The 23,766-nt window shown below is 37.7% G+C and overlaps 1 protein-coding gene across 5 annotated transcripts in view; it reads left to right on the plus strand.

The window, feature by feature from the left end:
• Positions 1-13,181: 13,181 nt before the first annotated feature.
• Positions 13,182-23,766, plus strand: part of DCUN1D5 (defective in cullin neddylation 1 domain containing 5) — a 38,979-nt gene continuing 28,394 nt past the window's right edge. For 2 of the 5 annotated variants that reach the window (XR_009596574.1, XM_015100872.4), the window contains exons 1-4: positions 13,182-13,555; positions 15,614-15,705; positions 20,976-21,046; positions 21,456-21,547. Coding sequence is in view for 4 of the 5 variants with exons in the window: in XM_015100872.4 (XP_014956358.3) it covers positions 13,470-13,555; positions 15,614-15,705; positions 20,976-21,046; positions 21,456-21,547 (341 nt within the window). In the remaining variant the exon portion in view is untranslated. The remainder of the gene's footprint in view (positions 13,556-15,613; positions 15,706-20,975; positions 21,047-21,455; positions 21,548-23,766) is intronic. The other 3 variants (XM_042232832.2, XM_060399636.1, XM_042232833.2) reach the window with 3 other exon arrangements.

The raw sequence follows: 23,766 nt of genomic DNA on the forward strand, positions 1-23,766 counted from the left end.
GTGATACCTAACCAAAGCCGAAGAATTTGCTAAGTCGTGTTCAAACTACCCTATGTAGACGACCCTATTTTTGATGGCTGAGAACATGGTTAAAATTCTGGTAACTATACACAGGTGATATTCAAAATGGGATAGGAGAGGGAAAGCGCCACTACCAGAATTTGGGTGGAGGAGGAAAATAGATCAACTGACTACTTTCATGAGCTTTCTTCTTTGAAATCCCTTCCTTGGAGTCTGTGGACTACCTTTATTTATTTATTAAAAATATGCTTTCTAGACTAGTAAAACTTGATTATTGTTGGGTGTGCCCTAAGGACTTCAGCTGATATATAATTATGTACCCCTTAGTAGTTCTGATACAACCTTCATATTTTTTTATTTATTATTATTATTACTTTTTATAGACTGCTTCCCTACCACAGATGAAACCTGCACCCCTTGCAGTGAAAGCATGGAAACTTAGTCACTGGACCACCAGGAAAGTCTCTTACTTTTTCAACAATACAATGCTGTGATGTCTACTGAATAACAAATCAACTAAATGTATTATCCAAGGCTGCAATGTTTAAAAGGGCAAATACATCAGTTTAATGGTGGTTCTCCTTTTAAGATACCATTTCCAAACCATTTCCAATATATGTCAACTTTCCAAAATATCAAGTTTGGAAAGTATATAGTGTAACAAAAACACAACATCCGTCTATGCTTAAGACTGTGAAAATGCACATAAGAACATACCTAAACACAAGCTGCCTGCACGCACTTGTGATTTTCTGTGCCATTCATCCAAAACCATGGGTTCAGTATGTTTTCCTTTCCCTCTGTTGTCCTAAGAAGGAATTTTCAGATAGATAGTGGCTACTCTTGCAGTCTGAGCCCTGGAGTGGATGAGAGCTTGTGTCAGGCTGTAATTGATCTGCTCAGGCACACTGCTTTTAATGGCATTCTTGATGGTTCAGTGGGTGAATTCCCGCCTGCAATGCAGGAGACATAGGAAACTCAAGGTTGATCCCTGGATTGTCAACATTCCCCTGGAGAAGGAAATGGCAAACCCACTCCAGTATTCTTGCCTGGAGAATCCCAGGGACAGAGAAGCCTAGTAGACTATCATCGATGGGGTCACAAAGAGTCAGACATGACTGAGTGAGGCCAGCACAGCTCACAGCACACTGCTTTAGGATGTAAGAGGGTACAGCACGTGCTACATACTTCTGCACTGCAGGGCCTCTTGGAAACACCAGAAGTTCTTGTGGGTTTTACTAAAGCTCCAAAATAGGAAGTCCTATTTTATCATCCAATTTCTACCATTTTCTTTTTCATTTTTTTCCTTATTGGAATAGAGTTGATTTACAATGTCATGATAGTTTCAGGTGTATAGCAAAGGAAATCATTTATACATAAACACCTATCCACTCATTTTTAGATTCTTTTCCCATATAGTTCATTACAAAGTACTGAGTTGAGTACCCTGTGCTACACAGTAGGTCATTATTAGTTATCTATTTTATATATCAGTTCAGTTCAGTTCAGTTCAGTAGCTCAGTCGTGTCCAACTCTGCGACCCCATGAATTGCAGCACGCCAGGCCTCTCTGTCCATCACCAACTCCTGGAGTACACCCAGACTCACGACCATCAAGTCAGTGATGCTGTCCAGCCATCTCATCCTCTGTCGTCCCCTTCTCCTCCTTCCCCCAATCCCTTCCAGCATCATACTCTTTTCCAATGAGTCAACTCTTCGCATGAGGTGGCCAAAGTACTGGAGTTTCAGCTTCAGCATCATTCCTTCCAAAGAAATCCCAGGGTTGATCTCCTTCAGAATGGACTGGTTGGATCTCCTTGCAGTCCAAGGGACTCTCAAGAGTCTTCTCCAACACCACAGTTCGAAAGCATCAATTCTTTGCTGCTCAGCCTTCTTCACAGTCCAACTCTCACGTCCATACGTGACCACAGGAAAAACCATAGCCTTGACTAGACGGACATTTGTTGGCAAAGTAATGTCTCTGCTTTTGAATATGCTATCTAGGTTGGTCATAACTTTTCTTCCAAGGAGTAAGCGTCTTTTAATTTCATGGCTGCAGTCACCATCTGCAGTGATTTTGGAGCCCCCAAAAGTAAAGTCTGTCACTGTTTCCACTATTTCCCCATCTATTTCCCATGAAGTGATGGGGGCCAGATGCCATGAATATGGTAGTGTGTATATGTTAACCCCAAGCTCCCAATTTATTTCTCTCCTCCTTATCGCCTGGTAACCATAAGTTTGTGTTCTACACCTATAATTCGATTTCTGTTTTGTAGATAAGTTCATTTGTATCCCTTTTTTTAGATTCCACACATAAGTAATATCCTATGATATTTGTCTTTTTATGTCTGACTTACTTCACTCAGTATAACAATCTCTCAGTGTGACTCAGCGAGTTTATCCATGTTGCCGCAAAGTCATTATTTCATTCTTTTTTATGGCTGAGTAAATGTTCCATATGTACCACATCTTCTTTATCCATTAGTCTATTGATGGACATTTAGGTTGCTTCCATGTTCTGGCTATTGTAAATAGTGCTGCATTAACATTGGGATGCATCTATTTTTTTGAACTATGGTTTTCTCTGGATATACTGCCAGGAGTGAGATTGCAGGGTCAGCTGGCAGCTCTATGTTTAATTTTTTTATGGAACATCCCTACTGTTTCCCATAGTGACTGCACCAATTTATATTTCTACCAATAGTGTAAGTGGGTTTCCTTTTTTCCACACCCTCTCCAGGATTTATTGTTTGTGGATTTTTTTAATAATGGCCATTCTGACTGGTGTGAAGTGATAGCTCGTTGTAGCTTTTATTTGCATTTTTCTAATAATTAGAGCATCTTTTCATGTTTTTTGGCCACCTCTATGTCTTTGGAGAAATGTCAGGTATTTCAATCTTCTGCTTATATTTCGATTGGATTGTTTGTTTTTATATTTAGCTGCATAAGCTGCTTTCAGATTTTGGAGATTAATTCCATTGTTGCTTGCTTCATTTGCTAATATTTTCTCCCATTCTGAGGTTGTCTTTTCATTTTGTTTTGGTTTTCTTTAACGTGTAAAAAGTTTTAAGTTAATTAGGTCCCATTTGCTTATTTTTTAAAAAATTTTCATTACTCTAGGAGGTGCATCAAAAAGGATATCTTGCTGTGATTTATGTCAAAGAGTATTCTGCCTATGATTTCCCCTAAGAGTTTTATAATATTCATTCTCACACTTAGGTCTTTAATCCATTTTGAGTTTATTTCTGTGTATTGCGTTAGGGAGAACTCTAATTTCATTCGCGTAAGTGTAGAAGTTCAGTTTTTCCAGTACTACTTATTGAAAAGACTATGTTTTCTCCATTGTATATTCTTGCCTTCTTCAGCATGGATTAGGTGACTGTAGGTGCTTGGGTTTGTCTCTGAACTTTCTATCCCATTCAGTTGATCTATATTTCTGTGTTTGTGTTAGCAACATAATGTTCTTTTGTTTTGTTTTGTTTTAGCTATGCAGCATGTGGGGCCTTAGTCCCCCATGGGTGGCATGGGATCAATTCATGCCACCTGCAGTGCAAGCATGGAGTCCTTACCACTAGACCACCAAGGAAGTCCCAGTACCATACTGTTTTTATGACTATAGTTTTGTGGTATAGTCTGAAGTCAGGGAGCCTGATTCTTCCAGCTCCAATTTCCTTAAGATTGCTTTGGCTATTTGTGACCTTTTGTGTTTCCATACAAATTATGAAAATTTTCTGCTCTGGTACTGTGAAAAATGCCATTTGTAATTTGATAGGGATTGCACTGAATCTGTAGATTACTTTGGGTAGTATAGTCATTTTCACAATATTGATTCTTCTAACCCAAGAACATGGTTTATCTCTCCATCTGTTTGTGTCATCTTTGATATCTTTCATCAGTACCTTTTAGTTTTCTGAGCATGGTCTTTTTGCCTACTTTCAGTTCCATTCAGTTCAGTCACTCAGTCATGTCCGACTCTTTGCGATCCCATGAATCGCAGCATGCCAGGCCTCCCTGTCCATCACCATCTCCCGGAGTTCACTCAGACTCACGTCCATCAAGTCCATGATGCCATCCAGCCATCTCATCCTCTGTCGTCCCCTTCTCCTCCTGCCTCCAATCCCTCCCAGCATCAGAGTCTTTTCCAATGAGTCAACTCTTCGCATGAAGTGGCCAAAGTACTGGAGTTTCAGCCTTAGCATAATTCCTTCCAAAGAAATCCCAGGGCTGATCTCCTTCAGAATGGACTGGTTGGATCTCCTTGCAGTCCAAGGGACTCTCAAGAGTCTTCTCCAACACCACAGTTCGAAAGCATCAATTCTTCACTGCTCAGCCTTCTTCACAGTCCAACTCTCACATCCATACATGACCACAGGATAAACCATAGCCTTCACTAGATGGATCTTAGTTGGCAAAATAATGTCTCTGCTTTTGAATATGCTATCTAGGTTGGTCATAACTTTCCTTCCAAGGAGTAAGCGTCTTTTAATTTCATGGCTGCAATCACCATCTGCAGTGATTTTGGAGCCCCCCAAAATAAAGTCTGACACTGTTTCCACTGTTTCCCCATGTATTTCTCATGAAGTGATGAGACTGGATGCCATGATCTTTGTTTAGGTAGGTTTATTCCTGGGTATTTTATTCTTTTTGATGTGATGATAAATGGGTTTTTTTCTTGATTTTTCTTTCTGATCTTTCATTGTTAGTGTATAGGAATGCAAAAAAATTTTCTGTGTATTAAGTATCTTGCAACTTTACTAAATTCATTGATGATCTCTAATATATTTTAGTATCGTCTTTAGGATTTTCTATGTGTGGCATGCGTGGCATATGCAAACAGGAACAGTTTTACTTCTTCTCCCATTTGGATTCATTTTATTTCTTTTTCTTCTCTGATTGCCATGGCTAGGACTTCCAAAGCCATGCTGAATAATAGTGGTGAGAGAGGATCCTATCCTTATCTCGTTCCTGATTTTAGAGGAAATACTTTCAGTTTTTCACCATTAAGAATATTTGCTGTGGGTTTCTCGTATATGGCCTTTATTATGTTGAGGTATGTTCCTTCTATATTCACTTCCTGGAGAGTTTTTATCATAAATGCAGGCTGAATTTTGTTGAATAGCTTTTTCCACATCTATTGAGATGATCATATGGTTTTTAATCTTTAATTTGTTAATATGGTGTATCACATAGATTGATACAGGTATATAGAATAATCCTTGCATCCCTGTGGTAAATTTCACTTGATCATTTTGTATGATCCTTTTAGTATATTGTTTGGTTGTTTCAAGATTTTGTTGAGATTTTTGCACCTATGTTTGTCAAGGATACTGTTCTGTAGTATCGTTTTCTTGTGTGTGATATCGTTGGTTTTGTTGGCCAAAAGTGAAGGTGATGGTGGCCTTGCAGAATGAATTTGTGAGGGTTCCTCCCTCTGCAATTTTTGGGAGAGTCTGAGAAGGATAGGTGTTAGCTCTTCTTTAAATGTTCCATAGAATTCTCCTGTGAAGTCATCTGGTCCTGGACTTTTGTTTGTTGGAAAACTTTTCATTTTGTTTTGTTTTGGTGAAATAAGTAAACTGGTTATTGGGGGGAAAAGGTTGCGAGAGAATAGACACACAGGCAGACTTGGAGAAAGACTGTTGGAAGATTTTCAATCAGTTTCAATTTAAGTACTTGTGTCTGTTCATATTTTCTATTTCTTCCTGGTTCAAACTTTCAGTCAGAAAGGTTGTACGTTTCTAAGAATTTACCTATTTCTTCTAGGTTGTCCGTTTTATTGGTGTACAGTTATTTGTAGTAGCCTCTTCTATGAAGACCTACAAGACCTTGTAGAACTAACACCCAAAAAAGATGTCCTTTTCATTATAAGGGACTGGAATGCAAAAGTAGGAAGTCAAGAAACACCTGGAGTAACAGGCAAATTTGGCCTTGGAATGTGGAATGAAGCAGGGCAAAGACTAATAGAGTTTTGCCAAGACAATGCACTGGTCATAGCAAACACCCTCTTCCAACCACACAAGAGAAGACTCTACACATGGATATCAGCAGATGGTCAACACTGAAATCAGATTGACTATATTCTTTGCAGCCAAAGATGGAGAAGCTCTATACAGTCAGGAAAAAAAAAAACGACTGGGAGCTGACTGTGGCTCAGATCATGGACTCCTTATTGCCAAATTCAGACTTAAATGGAGGAAAGTAGGGAAAACCGCTAGACCATTCAGGTATGACCTCAATCAAATCCCTTATGATTATACAGTGGAAGTGAGAAATAGATTTAAGGGCCTAGATCTGATAGATAGAGTGCCTGATGAACTATGGAATGAGGTTCGTGACATTGTACAGGAGACAGGGATCAAGACCATCTCCATGGAAAAGAAATACAGAAAAGCAAAATGGCTGTCTGGGGAGGCTTTACAAATAGCTGTGAGAAGAAGAGAAGCAAAAAGCCAAGGAGAAAAGGAAAGATATAAGCATCTGAATGCAGAGTTCCAAAGAAGAGCAAGGAGAGATAAGAAAGCCTTCCTCAGCGATCAATGCAAAGAAATAGAGGAAAACAACAGAATGGGAAAGACTAGAGATCTCTTCAAGAAAATTAGAGATACCAAGGGAACATTTCATGCAAAGATGGGCTCGATAAAGGACAGAAATGGTATGGACCTAACAGAAGCAGAAGATGTTAAGAAGAGGTGGCAAGAATACACAGAAGAACTGGACAAAAAAGATCTTCACGACCTGGATCATCACGATGGTGTGATCACTCACCTAGAGCCAGACATCCTGGAACGTGAGGTCAAGTGGGCCTTAGAAAGCATCACTACGAAAAAAGCTAGTGGAGGTGATGTACTTTCAGTGGAGCTATTTCATATCCTGGAAGATAATGCTGTGAAAGTGCTGCACTCAATATGCCAGCAAATTTGGAAAACTCAGCGGTGGCCACAGGACTGGAAAAGGTCAGTTTTCATTCCAATCCCCAAAAAAGGCAATGCCAAAGAATGCTCAAACTACCACACAATTGCAATCATCTCACATGCTAGCAAAGTAATGCTCAAAATTCTCCAAGCCAGGCTTCAGCAATATGTGAACCGTGAGCTTCCAGATGTTCAAGCTGGTTTTAGAAAAGGCAGAGGAACCAGAGATCAAATTGCCAACATCCGCTGGATCATGGAAAAAGCAAGAGAGTTCCAGAAAAACATCTATTTCTGCTTTATTGACTATGCGAAAGCCTTTGACTGTGTGGATCATAATAAACTGTGGAAAATTCTGAGAGAGATGGGAATACCAGACCACCTGACCTGCCTCTTGAGAAATTTGTATGCAGGTCAGGAAGCAACAGTTAGAGCTGAACATGGAACAACAGACTGGTTCCAAATAGGAAAAGGAGTGCTCAAGGCTGTATATTGTCACCCTGCTTATTTAACTTCTATGCAGAGTACATCATGAGAAACGCTGGGCTGGAAGAAGCACAAGCTGGAATCAAGATTTCCAGGAGAAATATCAATAACCTCATGGCAGAAAGTGAAGAGGAACTAAAAAGCCTCTTAATGAAAGTGAAAGAGGAGAGTGAAAAAGTTGGCTTAAAGCTCAACATTCAGAAAACAAAGATCATGGCATCTGGCCCCATTACTTCATGGGAAATAGATGGGAAACAGTGGAAACAATGTCAGACTTTATTTTTGGGGGGCTCCATAATCCTTGCAGATGGTGATTGCAGCCATGAAATTAAAAGACGCTTACTGCTTGGAAGGAAAGTTATGACCAACCTAGATAGCAAATCCAAAAGCAGAGACATTACTTTGCTGACTAAGGTCCGTCTAGTCAAGGCTATGGTTTTTCCTGTGGTCATGTATGGATGTGAGAGTAGGACTGTGAAGAAGGCTGAGCAGTGAAGAATTGATGCTTTTGAACTGTGGTGTTGGAGAAGACTCTTGAGAATCCCTTGGACTGCAAGGAGATCCAACCAGTCCATTCTGAAGGAGATCAGCCCTGGGATTTCTTTGGAAGGAATGATGTTAAAGCTGAAACTCCAGTACTTTGGCCACCTCATGCTAAGAGTTGACTCATTGGAAAAGACTCTGATGCTGGGAGGGATTGGAGGCAGGAGGAAAAGGGGTCGACAGAGGATGAGATGGCTGAATGGCATCACTGACTCAATGGACGTGAGTCTGAGTGAACTCCGGGTGTTGGTGATGGACAGGGAGGCCTGGCATGCTGCGATTCATGGGATCGCAAAGAGTCAGACAGGACTGAGCGACTGAACTGAACTGACTGACTTATGGTCCTTTGTATTTCTGGCGTGTGTGTTATAACTTCTCCTTTTTAGTTTCTAATTTTATTGATTTGAGTCCTCTCCCTTTCTTTCTTAATGATTTTGGCTAAAGGTTTATCAGTTTTGATTTTAGAACTTCAGAGAACCAGCTTTTAGTTTCATTATTCTTTGCTATTGTTTCTTCATCTCTTTATCATTTATTTCTGCTCTGATCTCTATGACTTCTTTCCTTTTACTAACTTTGGGTTTTTTGTTGTTGTTGTTGTTCTTCTGTCTCTAGCTGCTTTAGGTTTAATGATAGGTTGTTTATTTAAGATTTTTTGGTTTCTTGAGGTAAGATTGTATTGCTATAGACTTTCCACTTATAACTTCTTTTGTTACATCCCATAGGTTTTGGATTGTCATATTTTCATTGTCACTTGCCTTTCTATTGTTTTCTTAGACGTTGTTTTCTGTTGTTGATGCTGCTGCTGCCCTGTTTCATTTTTATGGGATCTTAGTTCCTAGAGGCAAGGATTGAACCCATGCCAGAGACTGAGCAGTGTAAGTGACAAGTCCTAACCACTGGACCACCAGGGAAGTCCCATAGTTTTCTTTCTCTAGGTTGATACATACAAAAATATTTTAGAAAATTTTTACTCATAAGGTTGTTTTGAAAGAATAAATGCTAATGTATGGGGAGGAAAGTATTTGTATAGAACCAGGACCAAAATAAAGTGATACCTCAAAAATCACTTAATTTCTGTATTGTTTATTTTTCCGGCAAGTTGAAATGCTTTATTTCAAATAAGGATTAAGAAAAAAATAGACTAAGTACAGGATATATGAATTAACACATTTTAGGACACTATTTTTAGCTGCTTTGATATAGATGCAACCATTTAAAAAGATTTTTTTCATGGCTTCATTCTATAACCCCAAAAACTAAGGGATGAATTTATAACTAGGATGTCAAATAGATCAAAGCTATGGCTCGGTCTCGGTCCTTTTGCCTACTGCCCTATTTGGCATAAATATATGCCCTCTGTCTTTATATATGGATAGTATTCAGTAGCTTTTTTTTTTTTTTTCTATAGCCTTCTATGTAACAGTAGAATATGATGAAAGATAAAAGAAGTCGTGTCTTGCTTAAAGTCACTTAGTGTCTTCTTTGGCTCTCAAACCAGAACACATGAGTTCCTATTTAAGATAAATGCTTCAACACACCCTTTCCTTATCACTGACTCTTATTTTTTAAAAAAACATAGTACACAACAAAGAACGATAGTACTGCCATATTTTGTATATCCATTCTAAGTGCCTTCTTAATGAAAAATAATGTATATCTGTATATTTGTGAACAGCGAAAAAAGATAAAAACTACATAACTAGGCAATTCTATACCGCTCACAGACAGTGATGCTATCAGTATGCTCCATCTGTTAACTGTAATTGGAGTAAGGGAATACTCCATTTGAGAATGGAGGTACAGTGGTGGTATTAGGTACTGATCAGGGAAAGCAATGAAGAAAATGACCTAAGTGATTCCCAGGGAAATCACCTTCCCTTTCGTATAACTGACAGGCATAGATTATTGACCTCACTTGTTCATAAAGTTCTCTTAAATGCAAATAGGCTACCTATATTTCCTCCTCCAAACTGTAAGCTTCATAAATGCAGGAGTCATGCCTTCCTTTTATATCTCTAAATTCAGTAATTCTTGGGTTAAGTGATCGCTTATTGTTTGAGTAACTGACTGAATGAGTTGATACTTTACATGGACCCAGACTTGTGTCTTTTCCTCAGAGAATTCTATAGATGCAGGTAGTCTCCTAACTAGTCACTACATTCTGCTGAATCTCCAGAACCTCCAAGAATGAAAGGACTTTCTTCCTTACATAAGGAAGTGGTTCTCTATCATCCAGTGACATGTAAACTCAGAAACGATTGTCTTTCCCCACTGTCACGCAACAAATGACAGCGGAGAAGGGACACAATAACCACAATAAACATTCCTATTTATGCCTCTCTATGTGCCTGATGAGGTATACATTTTGAAATGCACATTTCAGTGAGTTTTAACAAGTATATACATCACCACATCAATCAAGACACAGAATATGATAATTACCTAAAAAGTCCCCTTGGAATTCTGCTCACTGTTATGTGGCAGACTGGATGGGAGAGGAGTTTAGGGGAGAATGGATACATGTATATATGTGGTTGAGTCCCTTTGCGGTCTTCCTGAAACTATCACAATATTGTTAATTGGTTATACTCTAATTAAAAGGTAAAAAAAAAATTCCCCTGGGCCTCTTTGCAGTCAAGTTTTCAACCTCCATCACCACCCCAACCCAGTTCCCAAGGATCACTGATACCTATCCTACACACAATTTTGACTTTTCTAGAATTTTCTGAAATATCAGCTCATGTTCAAGTTTCCAATTGTCCCATACATTGGGACAAATATAGGACAAAATATTGTGTATGTCATTTGAATAAAGACTCACGTAAGAATCACATGTGAAAAATGATTGATCTTTTTTTTAAAAAATCTTTTACAATTTCCTTCTTTTTCCTTCACTCTAATACTTTGTTGTTGAATCTCTGTCATTTTCTTGTACATCTTTTGGTAATCTAGATTTTGCTGATCACACTGAGTTTTAACATGTTTCTCTACTTGCCAAAGAATACTAAAACTACCACACAATTGCACTCATATCACGAAAGCAATGGCACCCCACTCCAGTACTCTTGCCTGGAAAATCCCATGGATGGAGGAGCCTGGTAGGCTGCAGTCCATGAGGTCGCTAAGAGTTGGACACAACTGAGCAACTTCACTTTCACTTTTCACTTTCATGCATTGGAGAAGGAAATGGCAACCCACTCCAGTGTTCTTGCCTGGAGAATCCCAGAGAGAGAGAAGCCTGGTGGAAGGCCATCTATGGGGTCGCACAGAGTCAGACACGACTGAAGCGACTTAGCAGCAGCAGTAGCAGCACATACTCGTAAAGTAATGCTCAAAATTCTCCAAGCCAGACTTCAGCAATATGTGAACCGTGAACTCCCTGATGTTCAAGCTGGTTTTAGAAAAGGCAGAGGAACCAGAGATCAAATTGCCAACGTCCGCTGGATCATGAAAAAGCAAAAGAGTTCCAGAAAAACATCTATTTCTGCTTTATTGACTATGACAAAACCTTTGACTGTGTGGATCACAATACACTGTGGAAAATTCTGAAAGAGATGGGAATATCAGACCATCTGACCTGCCTCTTGAGAAATCTGTATGCAGGTCAGGAAGCAACAGTTAGAACTGGACATGGAACAACAGACTGGTTCCAAATAGGAAAAGGAGTACATCAAGGCTGTATATTGTCCCCCTGCTTATTAAACTTCTATGGAGAGTACATCATGAGAAACGCTGGGCTGGAAGAAGTACAAGCCGGAATCAAGATTGCTGGGAGAAATATCAAAAAACTCAGATATGCAGATGACACCACCCTTATGGCAGAAAGTGAAGAGGAACTAAAAGCCTCTTAATGAAAGTGAAAGAGGAGAGTGAAAAAGTTGGTTTAAAGCTCAACATTAAGAAAATGAAGATCATGGCATCTGGTCCCATCACTTCATGGCAAATAGATGGGGAAACAGTGGAAAGTGTCAGACTTTATTTTTTGGGCTCCAAAATCACTGCAGATGGTGATTGCAGCCATGAAATTAAAAGATGCTTACTCCTTGGAAGGAATGTTATGACCAACCTAGATAGCATATTGAAAAGCAGAGACATTACTCTGCCAAGAAAGGTCCATCTAGTCAAGGTTATGGTTTTTCCCGTGGTCACGTATGGATGTGAGAGTTGGACTGTGAAGAAAGCTGAGCACTGAAGAATTGCTGCTTTTGAACTGTGGTGTTGGAGAAGACTCTTGAGAGTCCCTTGGACTGCAAGGAGATTCAACCAGTCCATCCTAAAGGAGATCAGTCGTGGGTGTTCTTTGGAAGGAATGATGCTAAAGCTGAAACTCCAGTACTTTGGCCACCTCATGCAGAGTTGACTCATTGGAAAAGACTCTGATGCTGAGAGGGATTGGGGGCAGGAGGAAAAGGGGAGGACACAGGATGAGATGGCTGGATGGCATCACCGACTAGATGGACATGAGTCTAGTGAAATCCGGGAGTTGGTGATGCACAGGGAGGCCTGGCGTGTTGCGATTCATGGAGTTGCAAAGAGTCGGATACGACTGAGCTGAACTGAACTGTCCTCTACTTACAAGTGGTATGTCTTTATAGAAACTTGATTTTGTTCTAATTTGGGTTAAAAAATAACATTCTTTTGGTCTACTGACAGAGAACTTAATTGCATAAGCAAAGCAGTGAGATTTATTTGCTCAAGTATCTGAAAATTCTAGGGTACAGCACAGACTCATATCATACAATGTCTTCTTGATTTTTCTTTCTGCTTGATTCAGCTCTCTTCTGAGTTTTGGCTTCATTCTCCACCTCCTCTTAGGTTCAAGTCCATATGAAATAAAGTTGCTTCCGGATGCTTCAGTTTCAGGTCTTGGGCACTGATTGGCCTGCCTAGAATCACATGTCCATTCGGAACCAATTAATGGCATTCTGCAGAGTATTAGTGGTTTCCTAAGACATTTTTGGGGGGATTACCATCAGTATTAAGGTAGATTGGAAGCTTCGTGAGAAAAGTCGGGATAGCTGTGACAACTAAAGGCGGTCAACGAGTCAGCAGCGCCCAACTTCTTCATTGGAGGCGCCCTCACAGACTAACCAGGCCAGGCAGAGTGGAGCCACGCAGAGAGGAGCCACGCCCCTCCGGGAGCCACGCCCCCGGCGGACCTCTCTGAGACGCGTTACTTCCGGGCTCGGGCGATCCGCATCCGGGTCATGCTGCACTTCTGCCTGTAGTAGTGTGTGACTGGCGGCGGTGCGGCGCCGTCAGCGTTCTCTTGCCGGTGTGATCCGCCGAAGTGCCTGCAGGCGGGGAGCCCCCGCGGCTTTGCGCTGAGAAGGACGGGCAGGGGACCTGGGAGCGAGCGGCGGCAGGGCTCCGCCGTTCGGGGGCGGGCTGGCAGCTCTGCTCCTTCGCTTGCTGCTGTCTATGGGAAGCGGGAGCCAGCCCTGAGGAGTCCTCAGCGGGTAGCGACCCTCTTCCCCGGCTCGCCTGCCCGCCCCGCCGGGGAGGGCGGAAGATGCCGGTGAAGAAGAAGAGAAAATCTCCTGGGGTGGCAGCGGCAGCGGTGGAAGACGGAGGCCTCAAAAAGTGTAAAATCTCCAGGTACCGCCGCCCCCTGCCCTTCAGTCTTTTCTTTTTGCTTCAGGACCGAAAGAGGAGGCGGCCGGCCAGGCCTCGGGCCGGGGAGAGGCGAGCCCCCTCTGATAAACCGGGGTGGCAGGCGCCGGACCGCGTGAGTCTGCCGGGCTCCACCTCGTGTTGGGTTGTGTGCTCAGCGCCGCTGAGGGACTCTTGAGAGTCGCTTCCCGTCCGACTCTGCGTGCCGGGGAGGGTGGGGGAGACGAGTACCTCCCGTTCTCTAAGCCTCCCCCGCCCTCAATCCAGACCTGGCAGTGTACAGATCCGTGCAAGGGTCACTTCTAGAATTTCTCTGTAGACTGTGAAGAAAGGAGCAGAGCGCGAGGAATTTCGTCCTGACTGCTGCTTTGGGAGTCATAGAAAGAGAAGCTCCTTGTGCTGGAATTGGCCTCCAGATTTAGTATTTGGAGTGATCTAACCCGCACCATCCCAGCAGGAGCCCCATTTTCTGGAAGCATAGTGCCTCCACCTGCCAAATAAAGTGCCTGGCTATAGTGCCTCCATAGCCAAGTCGCTGGGTGCAAAGTTGAAAAGGCCTTGCATGCATTTTGTTGTTTAGCCATCAGGATACTGTTAGCTCTCAACATAAATATTAATAATTTGAGAGCTATTATACTCTGCATTTCTTGGAGAAAAAGCAAGGCAGAGTTGTAGTTGTATAGTGCTTTGGTTCCGCTGTAGCATGTCATTAAGGCATTACAGCAACACTGTATGCTGCAAAAAAATCATTGCAATTTACGTGTCAGAAGTGGGTTTTTTAAATCTCCTTATTGGGTGTCTTGACTGTCTTACTGGTTGGCACTTAATGTAAGAACTTAAGATGCTACCATTTAAAGTAGCCAGCATTATTAAGAGGAGATAATGATAGAGCTCTCCTTAAAGAGAAATCTGCTTAAAATGTAAGGTAGGTGACCTCTTTAGTCTGCTTCATCTTTTTGTAATTAGTTGGATTTTTCCTCTTATTAACTGTGGTTGGCGGAAGAGCCCGAGGGTATTTGACTATTACTGTGAAAGATACCGCTGTATTCTTATACCTCTTAATAACTCATACTAGAATTTGACATATACTCCACTAGCTCATATTTGTATGAAGCATGCAAATTAGATTTCTTTTACTTTAACTTGTAGCAATCTTAAAATGTATAACGTATTAAAAGTATTTAAATTAAGCACATTAAAACAGCTGAGCCGTTAGTATTAGCACTCAGGTGATACTTTGCTCTGTCAACTTAAAATTTGTATTTGGCACCCTTATTTTATATTATGTTACTATTACATAGTTGCAGAGGTTATAGCATTCCTGTCACTGTGGTAGTATAACTGAGCTCCTTGAGAAAAGTTTCTCTATTCGTTAAATCTTAGAGGCCACTTACAAACTTGCTAAATTTTAATTATTTTATGAAAAAGATAGATCCTGGGATTAAATTGCTTTGGCTCAATTATTTGAACTGGTATGATCTATTTTCTTTCTTTTTAATCTGTGGGATCTAATTATACCTTAAGTCCTATATTATCTTTTATCTTTAAAATGTTTGTTTAAGCTTGGTAGATGGTAAATAAACAACTCCTAATATATAATATTCTGAAATATTGATTCACTGGGTATCAAAATATACTTTGTAAGGTTCATTTTCAAAATTATACACATATAGAATTTCTATGCAAATCAGCAGAATCACTGTAAAGATTTATATTTTCCCAACTATCAGTCCTGCATTGAGACCATTAGGTTGAACTTCTGTGTGGTCTTCTGAAATCTGGGAGCAATAATTTTAGTGATATTTTTGGTATTTGATAGTGAGCAAAGTAGCATTTGGGCTTTGTTAGCCAGAAATTTTTATGTGTAGATTACTGTTTCAAATTGCATATATTTAACAATTCCAGTTTTTCCCTGTAACACCAACTGTAAAAAAAAAAAGAGAGAGAGACTTTGGTTTGAATTGAAGTAGTTCATATTGAACTTAGCTTTTCACTAAAAGTTGAGACTTGATGAAATTCTTAGGCATTTGTGTGTTTTCTAAGCTATTGCAGATCCCAACCCCCTGCTAGACTAATAAGTGGAGAGGAACATTTTTCAAGCAAGAAGTGCCTGGCTTGGTTTTATGAGTATGCAGGTAATGAAATTAATATAAGAAGATATCAGTCACATGCTTTAAAACTTTTTTTTTTTTGGTTCATTCATTTGACAAATATTTATTGCAGGCCTGCTGTGTGTTAGTGCTGTGTGATGAGATCAGGGTCAAGACTGAGGATTATGGTTAGGCTAAGAATTTTGTGCCCTTTCAGGCTGATATCTTTTTAAATATGTAATTCAGTATATGTTTAGTGGGTAGGGTGAAACTCATTTACTGTTAGTAAAATTTGTAAATAGATTCATCATTGGTTTATGTCCATTGGCTACAGTAGAGTTAGTATTCTGGAAAACAGTGTGTAATAGAACATTTTATACTTTATATGGTTCTTGTTTTTCTTTTCAGTTTTCTTTGAAGTTTTTCTGAACCATAAGCTTGTATTTTCTGAAACTTTTTTTTGTGAAACTTTTGGGAAGACATAGTAAAAGATTTAAAACTCATATATCATTCCATGACAGTTTTCCTGTTTAATGCTGCCGTCTATGGGGTCACACAGAGTCGGACACGACTGAAGCGACTTAGCAGCAGCAGCAGCACAGTCATTTATTTAGCCATTCACTTCCACTGGAGATGCAATAATAAATAAGGAAGTAAACAGACTGATGTTAGTATAGTATTCTATATGCTATTAATATATTAGGAAGATGCACTGTGAGAGTTCATAGGAGGAGTATATAACCCCACCTTGAAAGTGTCATTGAAAATTTCTTGAAGAAGCTAGTTTAACCTGCACTAAATCCTATAGGTGGTGAATGAACAACTCTAGGTCTAGGATGAGACTAGTTCAGAGGTAAAAGTCAAAAGCCTGGGATGAGGCCAGAGTTGAGTATATGAAAAAGAAACTTGTTTCTCATTTATTATTAACTTCTTCATAGCAGTTAAAGGGGAGATTAATTCATATTAACTTTTATACATTTTTTTCCCCATAGAATCATTAGAATGATTTAGTTCTTTTTGGAATTATTGATTTTAAATCTGCCCTCCACCCCCAACTGTTTCCTTCTTTTACCTGCCTCCCTGTTTGGGTTTTTTGGAGATTTTTTCCCCCCTTTTACCTATCATCCTCAGAGTGTTTGTTTAGAATAAAACACTGTATATGCAGTCATTGTCTTATATTTAGTGATAATAAGGCTTAGATCTCAAGGGAATTTTGAACTTAAGATTTAGTTTTTTAGGTTATGTATGGAAAAAGACTATTTTGAGAGACAGTAGCTTCACTGTTGGTATCCTCTGAGCAATCTCAACAATATAATTTAAAAATTGTTTAGTAACAGAACAGATTCTTTATAGACCAGAAAAGCTGCTATTACTGGCATCCCAAGACAACCACTAACCCAAATTAAATAGAGGGAATTCATTTTCTTTTTGACCTCCATTTGAAATGTTGACCCAGTATTCAAAATGCCAGTTTTACTGGTATGCATGGGAAGATATAGAATCAAAGGCTGGTCATCTTATTTCACCTATAAAGGGTACTAGATACATAAAATTAATTAGTCTTTTTTTTTTTTTCTTTCTTTCATGCTTGATTGTTTTACTTCTCATAGGGACTTTCCTGGGTAGGGTAGGATTAGATTTAGTTAACCATTTATTTTCTATGCCAACATTTTTTGATAGCCAGCAAACTAATTGCTATCTTTATTCTTTATTATCTAATTTTTTTCCTGTGACCATTCTGCTAAGTAGTTGGTGGTATTCTTGTTTTATAGATGAGAAACAGGCTTAGATCAAGTAATTTGCCCAAGATCATACAATGACAAGAGGCTGGATTCAAACCCCGGTCATTCTGACCATGTAGCCTATGCTTAGCTGCTACTATCTTGTTTTAAAATTTGTACACGGCAGCCAGTTTTCTTTTTCCAAAAAAAATATTAGTAAGTATACTTGAGGTTAACTAATATTCTGTCATTCATCTAATGATGCATATTTATGGAGCACTTGTATCCATGTGTCAGGCACTGTGCTGAGTGCTGGGAATATAGTGGTGAACAAGTCAGACAAGATCCCTACCCTTGGGGGACTTGCCCTCTAATGGGGAAGACACAGTAAGTAAGCAAGATAATTACACATGGTGGAAGATTATAAAAGTAATGTTGTGTGATGCAGGGATGGAAAGTAGAAAGTTGGGATAGACTTTCAAATAAACTGACTAGGGAAGGCCTCTCTGGAGATTACTTCAATCAGAGACCTAAACGATGAGGAGGTGCTAGTTGTCTGTCAGTTAGAGTAACTGAGATGTCCTTGTTTAAAATGGAGGCAATAATTGTGCCTTCCAAGATAAAACATGTAAAGAAAACACTTAGTGCTGTACCTGGTATGTAGTTAGAACCCAATAAATGTTAGCTATTATTAAAAGAGTGATAGTATTGCAGCATCAGATTTACTGGTTGTATATTTTTACAATACTGTTCCAAAAAATTAACAATGTAGCTCCTATGTAGCTTATGTTTAAGGTGCTGTGTCATGCTTTGAGCAGATTTTTTTTTCCCCTGAGCATTTGCTCTGGCTGGCATTGTTTTAGACCCTGCAGATATAGCTGGGAACTATATGGTTATTAAACCATCAGAAAATTGATTTTCTTTTAAATTTTAAAAGCGTTTCCTGGAGGAGGAAGTGGCAACCCACTCCAGTATTATTGGCTGGAAAATCCCATGAACAGAGAAGCCTGGCAGGCTGCAGTCCATGGGGTTACAAAAGAGTCTGACACAGTTGAGCGAAACAACTGCAACAAAATGTTTTACCACAAATCTTGTTAATAAGATATTGTAGGTCATAAGTGGTGTGTGAAAAGCCTGATAGTTTTTCCCTTTCATAAGACCTCTCATTTTGAGTGATACTTGCATTGGCAAGGATTCGGGAATATATTAGGCCTGTTGTTGAAGAAAGGTGTTGGAAGTGAAAAGGCATTTTAAAGTCTTAAAAAGAATTTAAAAAAGGGGGATATAATTGCTTAGTCCTAGTAAACTGACTTAGCAGCAGCAGCAGTAAAGTTACCAGCTGGTAGAGTGAACTAAATCATTTTCATAGCTTCTTAAGTTGAGTAGAAACCCATATTGTGCCTGAAATAGTTAAATTCTACTCCAGAGGTTTTACCCTGGAAGTAGTTTTATTGGAAGAGTTTGTTTGAAGAAGTATAATTGATGTTATGTGATCTGGGGAAAAGAACATTATAGTATAGACTTGTTTTAGATTTAGATTGTTGTTATTTGTTTTGTGAAAGTCACTTGACATTTACAAAAAGGTCTTATATGTATCTTATATATCTTTATATAATACAGTTTAATTTGATTTTTATCAAATTTTAATCAATAGTCTCCCATTTTCCAGGGAGGCTATTTTTTATGACAGTAACTGATATTTCTTGATATGACTCTTCAGCTTTCTCTTACAATTACTAGTGATGGCAGTGTGGAGGACAAGTTTGCTTTCTTGCTGCATTAGAAAAGTTTAAAATATATTTCAATCATGACTTAACAAAACTTTGTTTTCTTCCATTCAGTTCTTTATCTGGTTTTTATTTTCATCCAAACCACATATAAGGATGCACATTCGGTTATTTTTTAACACCTTAATTATGTATGTGTGCTTTTAAAATAATGTAATTAACACATTTTCATAAAAAAAGTGTCCAAATGTATATTAGGAAGTGAAAGTTTCCTATAATTATCACTCCTTAACCTTTTAACATTTCACTGTATAAAAAAGTACAATACTTATTTAGACCAAAGAATTTTTAAAACATTTAGTTTCAGATCATGTGTTAATATCATCTTAGCAGTCTGGACCTCATCTGAGACAATAAAAGCTTAACTGGTCCCATACTGGGTAGTTACATTTTTCTACTAAGAAAAGCCATAGGACATTGGCCGCATGTTGTGCTTATGAACTAAAGAGGGTGATATAAAATGCCACCTGAGCAGCCTTGGTCTAGTCCATGACATATAAGCTGGAGTATTTTTAGTCCTTAAGAAAGGAAACAAGTTTCTCTTAGCTACTTTAATGTTTGAAGACTGTGTTTTCTTTCAAAAACCAGGTGTGGTAAACATATTTGTATCATATCTAGTTTAAAATTTTATTTTAGCCTTTTAAATTGATGTATATTATTATATTAATTTCAGGTATACAACATAATGATATATGATTTTATCACAAAATTATTACCACCTGTCACTACGCATGGCTACAAATTTTGTTTCCTTGTGATAAGAACTTTTAAGAATTTACTGTCTTAGCTACTTTGAAATACTCGAAATAGTATTATTAACACTATAGTCATCCTGCTCCATGTTACATCCTCAGGACTTACTACGTTTGGAAGTTTGTGCCTTTTGACCACCTTCACTCATCTTGCCCACCCTTGCCTCTGGCAACCACCAATCACTTCTCTGTATTTGAGTTTGATTATTTTTGGTAGATTCCTTATGCAAGTGAGCTCATGTTGTATTTCCCTTTCTCTGACTTGTTTCACTTAGCAGAATGCCCTTGAGGTTCATCTATGTTGTCACAAATTTGTTTTACTCTTACTAAGCAAAAGATAACATACAAAATAGGAAAATTGATGTACTGACTTATGTTTAGTGTTACTAAGGGAAAAAATAGGAAAAATGTCCTTAATTTTTGAACTAATGATAGACATAGCTAATTGAGAGATTAAGGATTTATTTCTACATTAAGATTACATAGTATTCATGCTTTACTTGGAAAATTTCTCATTCTGGAATCTCAATGTAGCCATTTTCTTATATCATTATTGTTATATCTTAAAAAATATTAAATTTTTATGGATATATTTCAGAAGGTTAATGAATGACCATCTGGTTTAGTAAGAAACAGATATTCTCCTTTGTTCTCCTCTGTTTACTGTCTTGAATTGTGGGTTGGTACTGGCACATTCTAGTAGAATAAGGAGCTCAAACCTTCTTGTGCTTTTTTATATTGATGCATTGTCAGAAAATTTCTTCAGAGGAAGCTCTCAGTAAATGTATTTTTAATTGTACAACCTAGTGATTGTCATTAATGTTTGTTTTTATGTCCTTTATTATATTTTATAATGTGTTCAAAGAGGATTTCAAAGTTAAAAAAATTTAATCTGTACAAATATTCATACTTTATCAAAGGCATGTAAAAATTCAAAGTCAGTTATTCACAAAAAAATGTTATGTATTCATAAATTCCTTTAACACAGTGGCTTCTGTTTTATGTTGATATAAAGTTATAACAATAAAATATATAAATTATTTTTGTCTTTGAAGGTCCTGATGAAGTTGTAGGGCCAGAAGGAATGGAAAAATTTTGTGAAGACATTGGTGTTGAACCTGAAAATGTATGTTTTATTTTTAAGTAGAATGGAATGCAAGTGGGGTATAGAATATTCATAAATTTCTAAAAATTGGAACAGTTTAATCTTATAAGAAAATTTTGTTTCTTCATGAATATTGCAGATTTTCATTTAGGTTTTTTTAAGTGAATTTAACGTGGGCATGTATTATCTTTCTTGATATAAATGTCTTTTGTAATAGAGTAAGAGATTCTACCTTCAGAAACTGTTAGAATATTTTGCTTTTAAGAAATTGACCCATCTAAATTTCTTTACAGTTAATAATTCCAGAGATTGTACTCTTTAATAGTTGAAGGATGGAAATAGTTGTATAAAAATGCTCTCCATGATAAATATAGACATGATAATCTCTGTGCTGACTTCTCCCCTATCCTTTATGTTCTGTTCTTTCCAGATTATTATGTTAGTTTTAGCGTGGAAATTGGAGGCTGAAAGCATGGGATTTTTTACCAAGGAAGAATGGTTAAAGGGGATGACTTCATTACAGTAAGAAATTTTTTTAAAAAACAAATTTGATGGCCTATTTGAAAATCTTAATTGATATTTTGTGCTTCGTAATTTCAGGAGTAAGTCTTCACCTTAAATTAGTTTTATCTATAATAATCAGTTTAGGATTGAAAAAAATTATATTATGGTCTTTGCCAAATGAGCAGTTACTCCATGTTTCATATTTTCTAAGAAAGAATCTTTAAGAACAGTTCTGTTAAAACCCACCTATTCTCCTGATGCATGAACTAGAGCTTTATGATAGAAGTTATTTATTCATGGAATGTTTGAGCAATGAGGGACTTCCTTCTCAGAATACAGAATTCTACTACTTGAGTAGTTTGTTCTTCAGCAGTTCTGAGCTCTGGGACCTCCTCTCTCTTCAGTTTTATACTTAACTTAAAAAAGAAATTTGAAGTGACTTACATGACAGTTTTAAAGAATAAAAGAAATATTGTTTGGCGTTAATAAATAAGTGTGCAACATTTAGCCATTTTATAGTTGTATACTTTCATATTGTATGCTGCTTTTGAATGCTTTTATAAGTTACAAAATTACTTCTTTTTCACAAAATTGCTTCTTTATAAAAATAATTTGATTTTGGCTTTCCAGAGTACAGTGTGCTTAGTTTCAATTGGTAATTGTGTGTTAATTTTATATTATGTCATATTCCTGATGTTCATCCAGGAAGTAATTAATAATCAACATTCTAAAATAGAGCAAGCATAAATTTATAATATTTTTGGAGCCCCAAACTGGAGGTTAATTAGTTTCCTGTTGTATGATTTTAATTAACACGCTTAACTGTTGTTTACTCCTTGTTTGCCTATCCTTAACTTTCAGGATACCTGATTTTTCAAGTGTATTTGTTCATATGAAACTTAAATATTTTTGAATTTTCAGTGTCTAATGTTTCTTAAACCAGGATTAACATTTAGATATTTTATGTGTGTATATACAAACACACAGATATAAAGAAAAGAGAACACAAAGTCAACTCTCTCACTTTTATTATTTCTTGATGAGATGAGGAGTCTGAAATTCAGAGAGGTGAAGAGCATTTTTGCCAAAGTTTACATAGTTCCTATGGAACTAAGGATAGCAGAGCTAGAATTTTAATTTCCTGATGACCAGTCTACCATACTGCAGTTCCTATTGTGGCATTCCTTTGTGTTTTCCTTTGTTAGCAGTCTTTATAAAATAGAAGGCCATTATTAACTTTTAAAATCATAGTGTTTCTAACCAGGACTGCAGATTCTGCCATTCATCTAGGTGTCATAACATGGCAGATTAAAATAATGTTGCTTCTGAAATTCTTTGAGCTGTTTGCCACCATTTAATTAACTTTTTAGAGAAAGATAAATATACAGGAGTATGCAAAGAATATAAAGAATTTTATACAGCTCAGTCTGTTTTATTAAAACCTGTATTGGTTGTCACATAGCTCGTTAATTGTGAGACCTTTTATTTGGCATTACAGTTGCTTTTTGTACTCTTCTGCTGCTGCTTTTGTCCTACTTTTTTCAATATCTCAGCTAACAAGTGTTTGCATATTTTTAAACCAAAAGTTTCTAATTGCTTTTGAATAACTTGATATTATATAAGGAGCCTCTGGATAACATATATAAACAAAAATGTTTCTAGTATTTGCATATGACTTTAGGTATATGCTAGGAAAATTGATGAACCCATGAACATGTTGATTATTAGCAAATCTTTCCAGCAGGAAGTTCACAGGCTTTAAATAATAAAAGCAATATTTAGCACTTAAAATTGACCCAGAGGTTTTTGTTTCACTCATGTTATCCCCTACCCATTTGCCTAGAGCTCTATAGTGTAGAGCCTTGAAGTTACTAAAATTAGGCAAGCATTCTTGACTGGGAAAATAGTTTTTTTCCTCTGATGATCTAGATTGCTATGTGATGTACAAAGTATCTTTTCTTAGTTGGGTAAGTCTTATTAGCCCCTGAATACTCTTACAAGGAACATGTATAAAATAGTTTTCAAAGTAAACCAAGAGAGACAGAGCTCTTAGTTTTTTTAAAAATGTATAGTTTTCTAGTATACTTGGTTTTTACAATTATGAAGTATAAAATTTTACAGACTTCATTCTTTTTATAGTTGTTTCTATTTTTAGGATTTAACCTGAACATGGTTATTTGATGACTCCTGAATCACTTTAATGTAATTATCAGCTGTTTCAAATTAATTAATTTTAA

This window comes from Ovis aries, chromosome 15 (genome assembly GCF_016772045.2).
Source record: "Ovis aries strain OAR_USU_Benz2616 breed Rambouillet chromosome 15, ARS-UI_Ramb_v3.0, whole genome shotgun sequence".
NCBI classification, from domain to species: domain Eukaryota; kingdom Metazoa; phylum Chordata; class Mammalia; order Artiodactyla; family Bovidae; genus Ovis; species Ovis aries.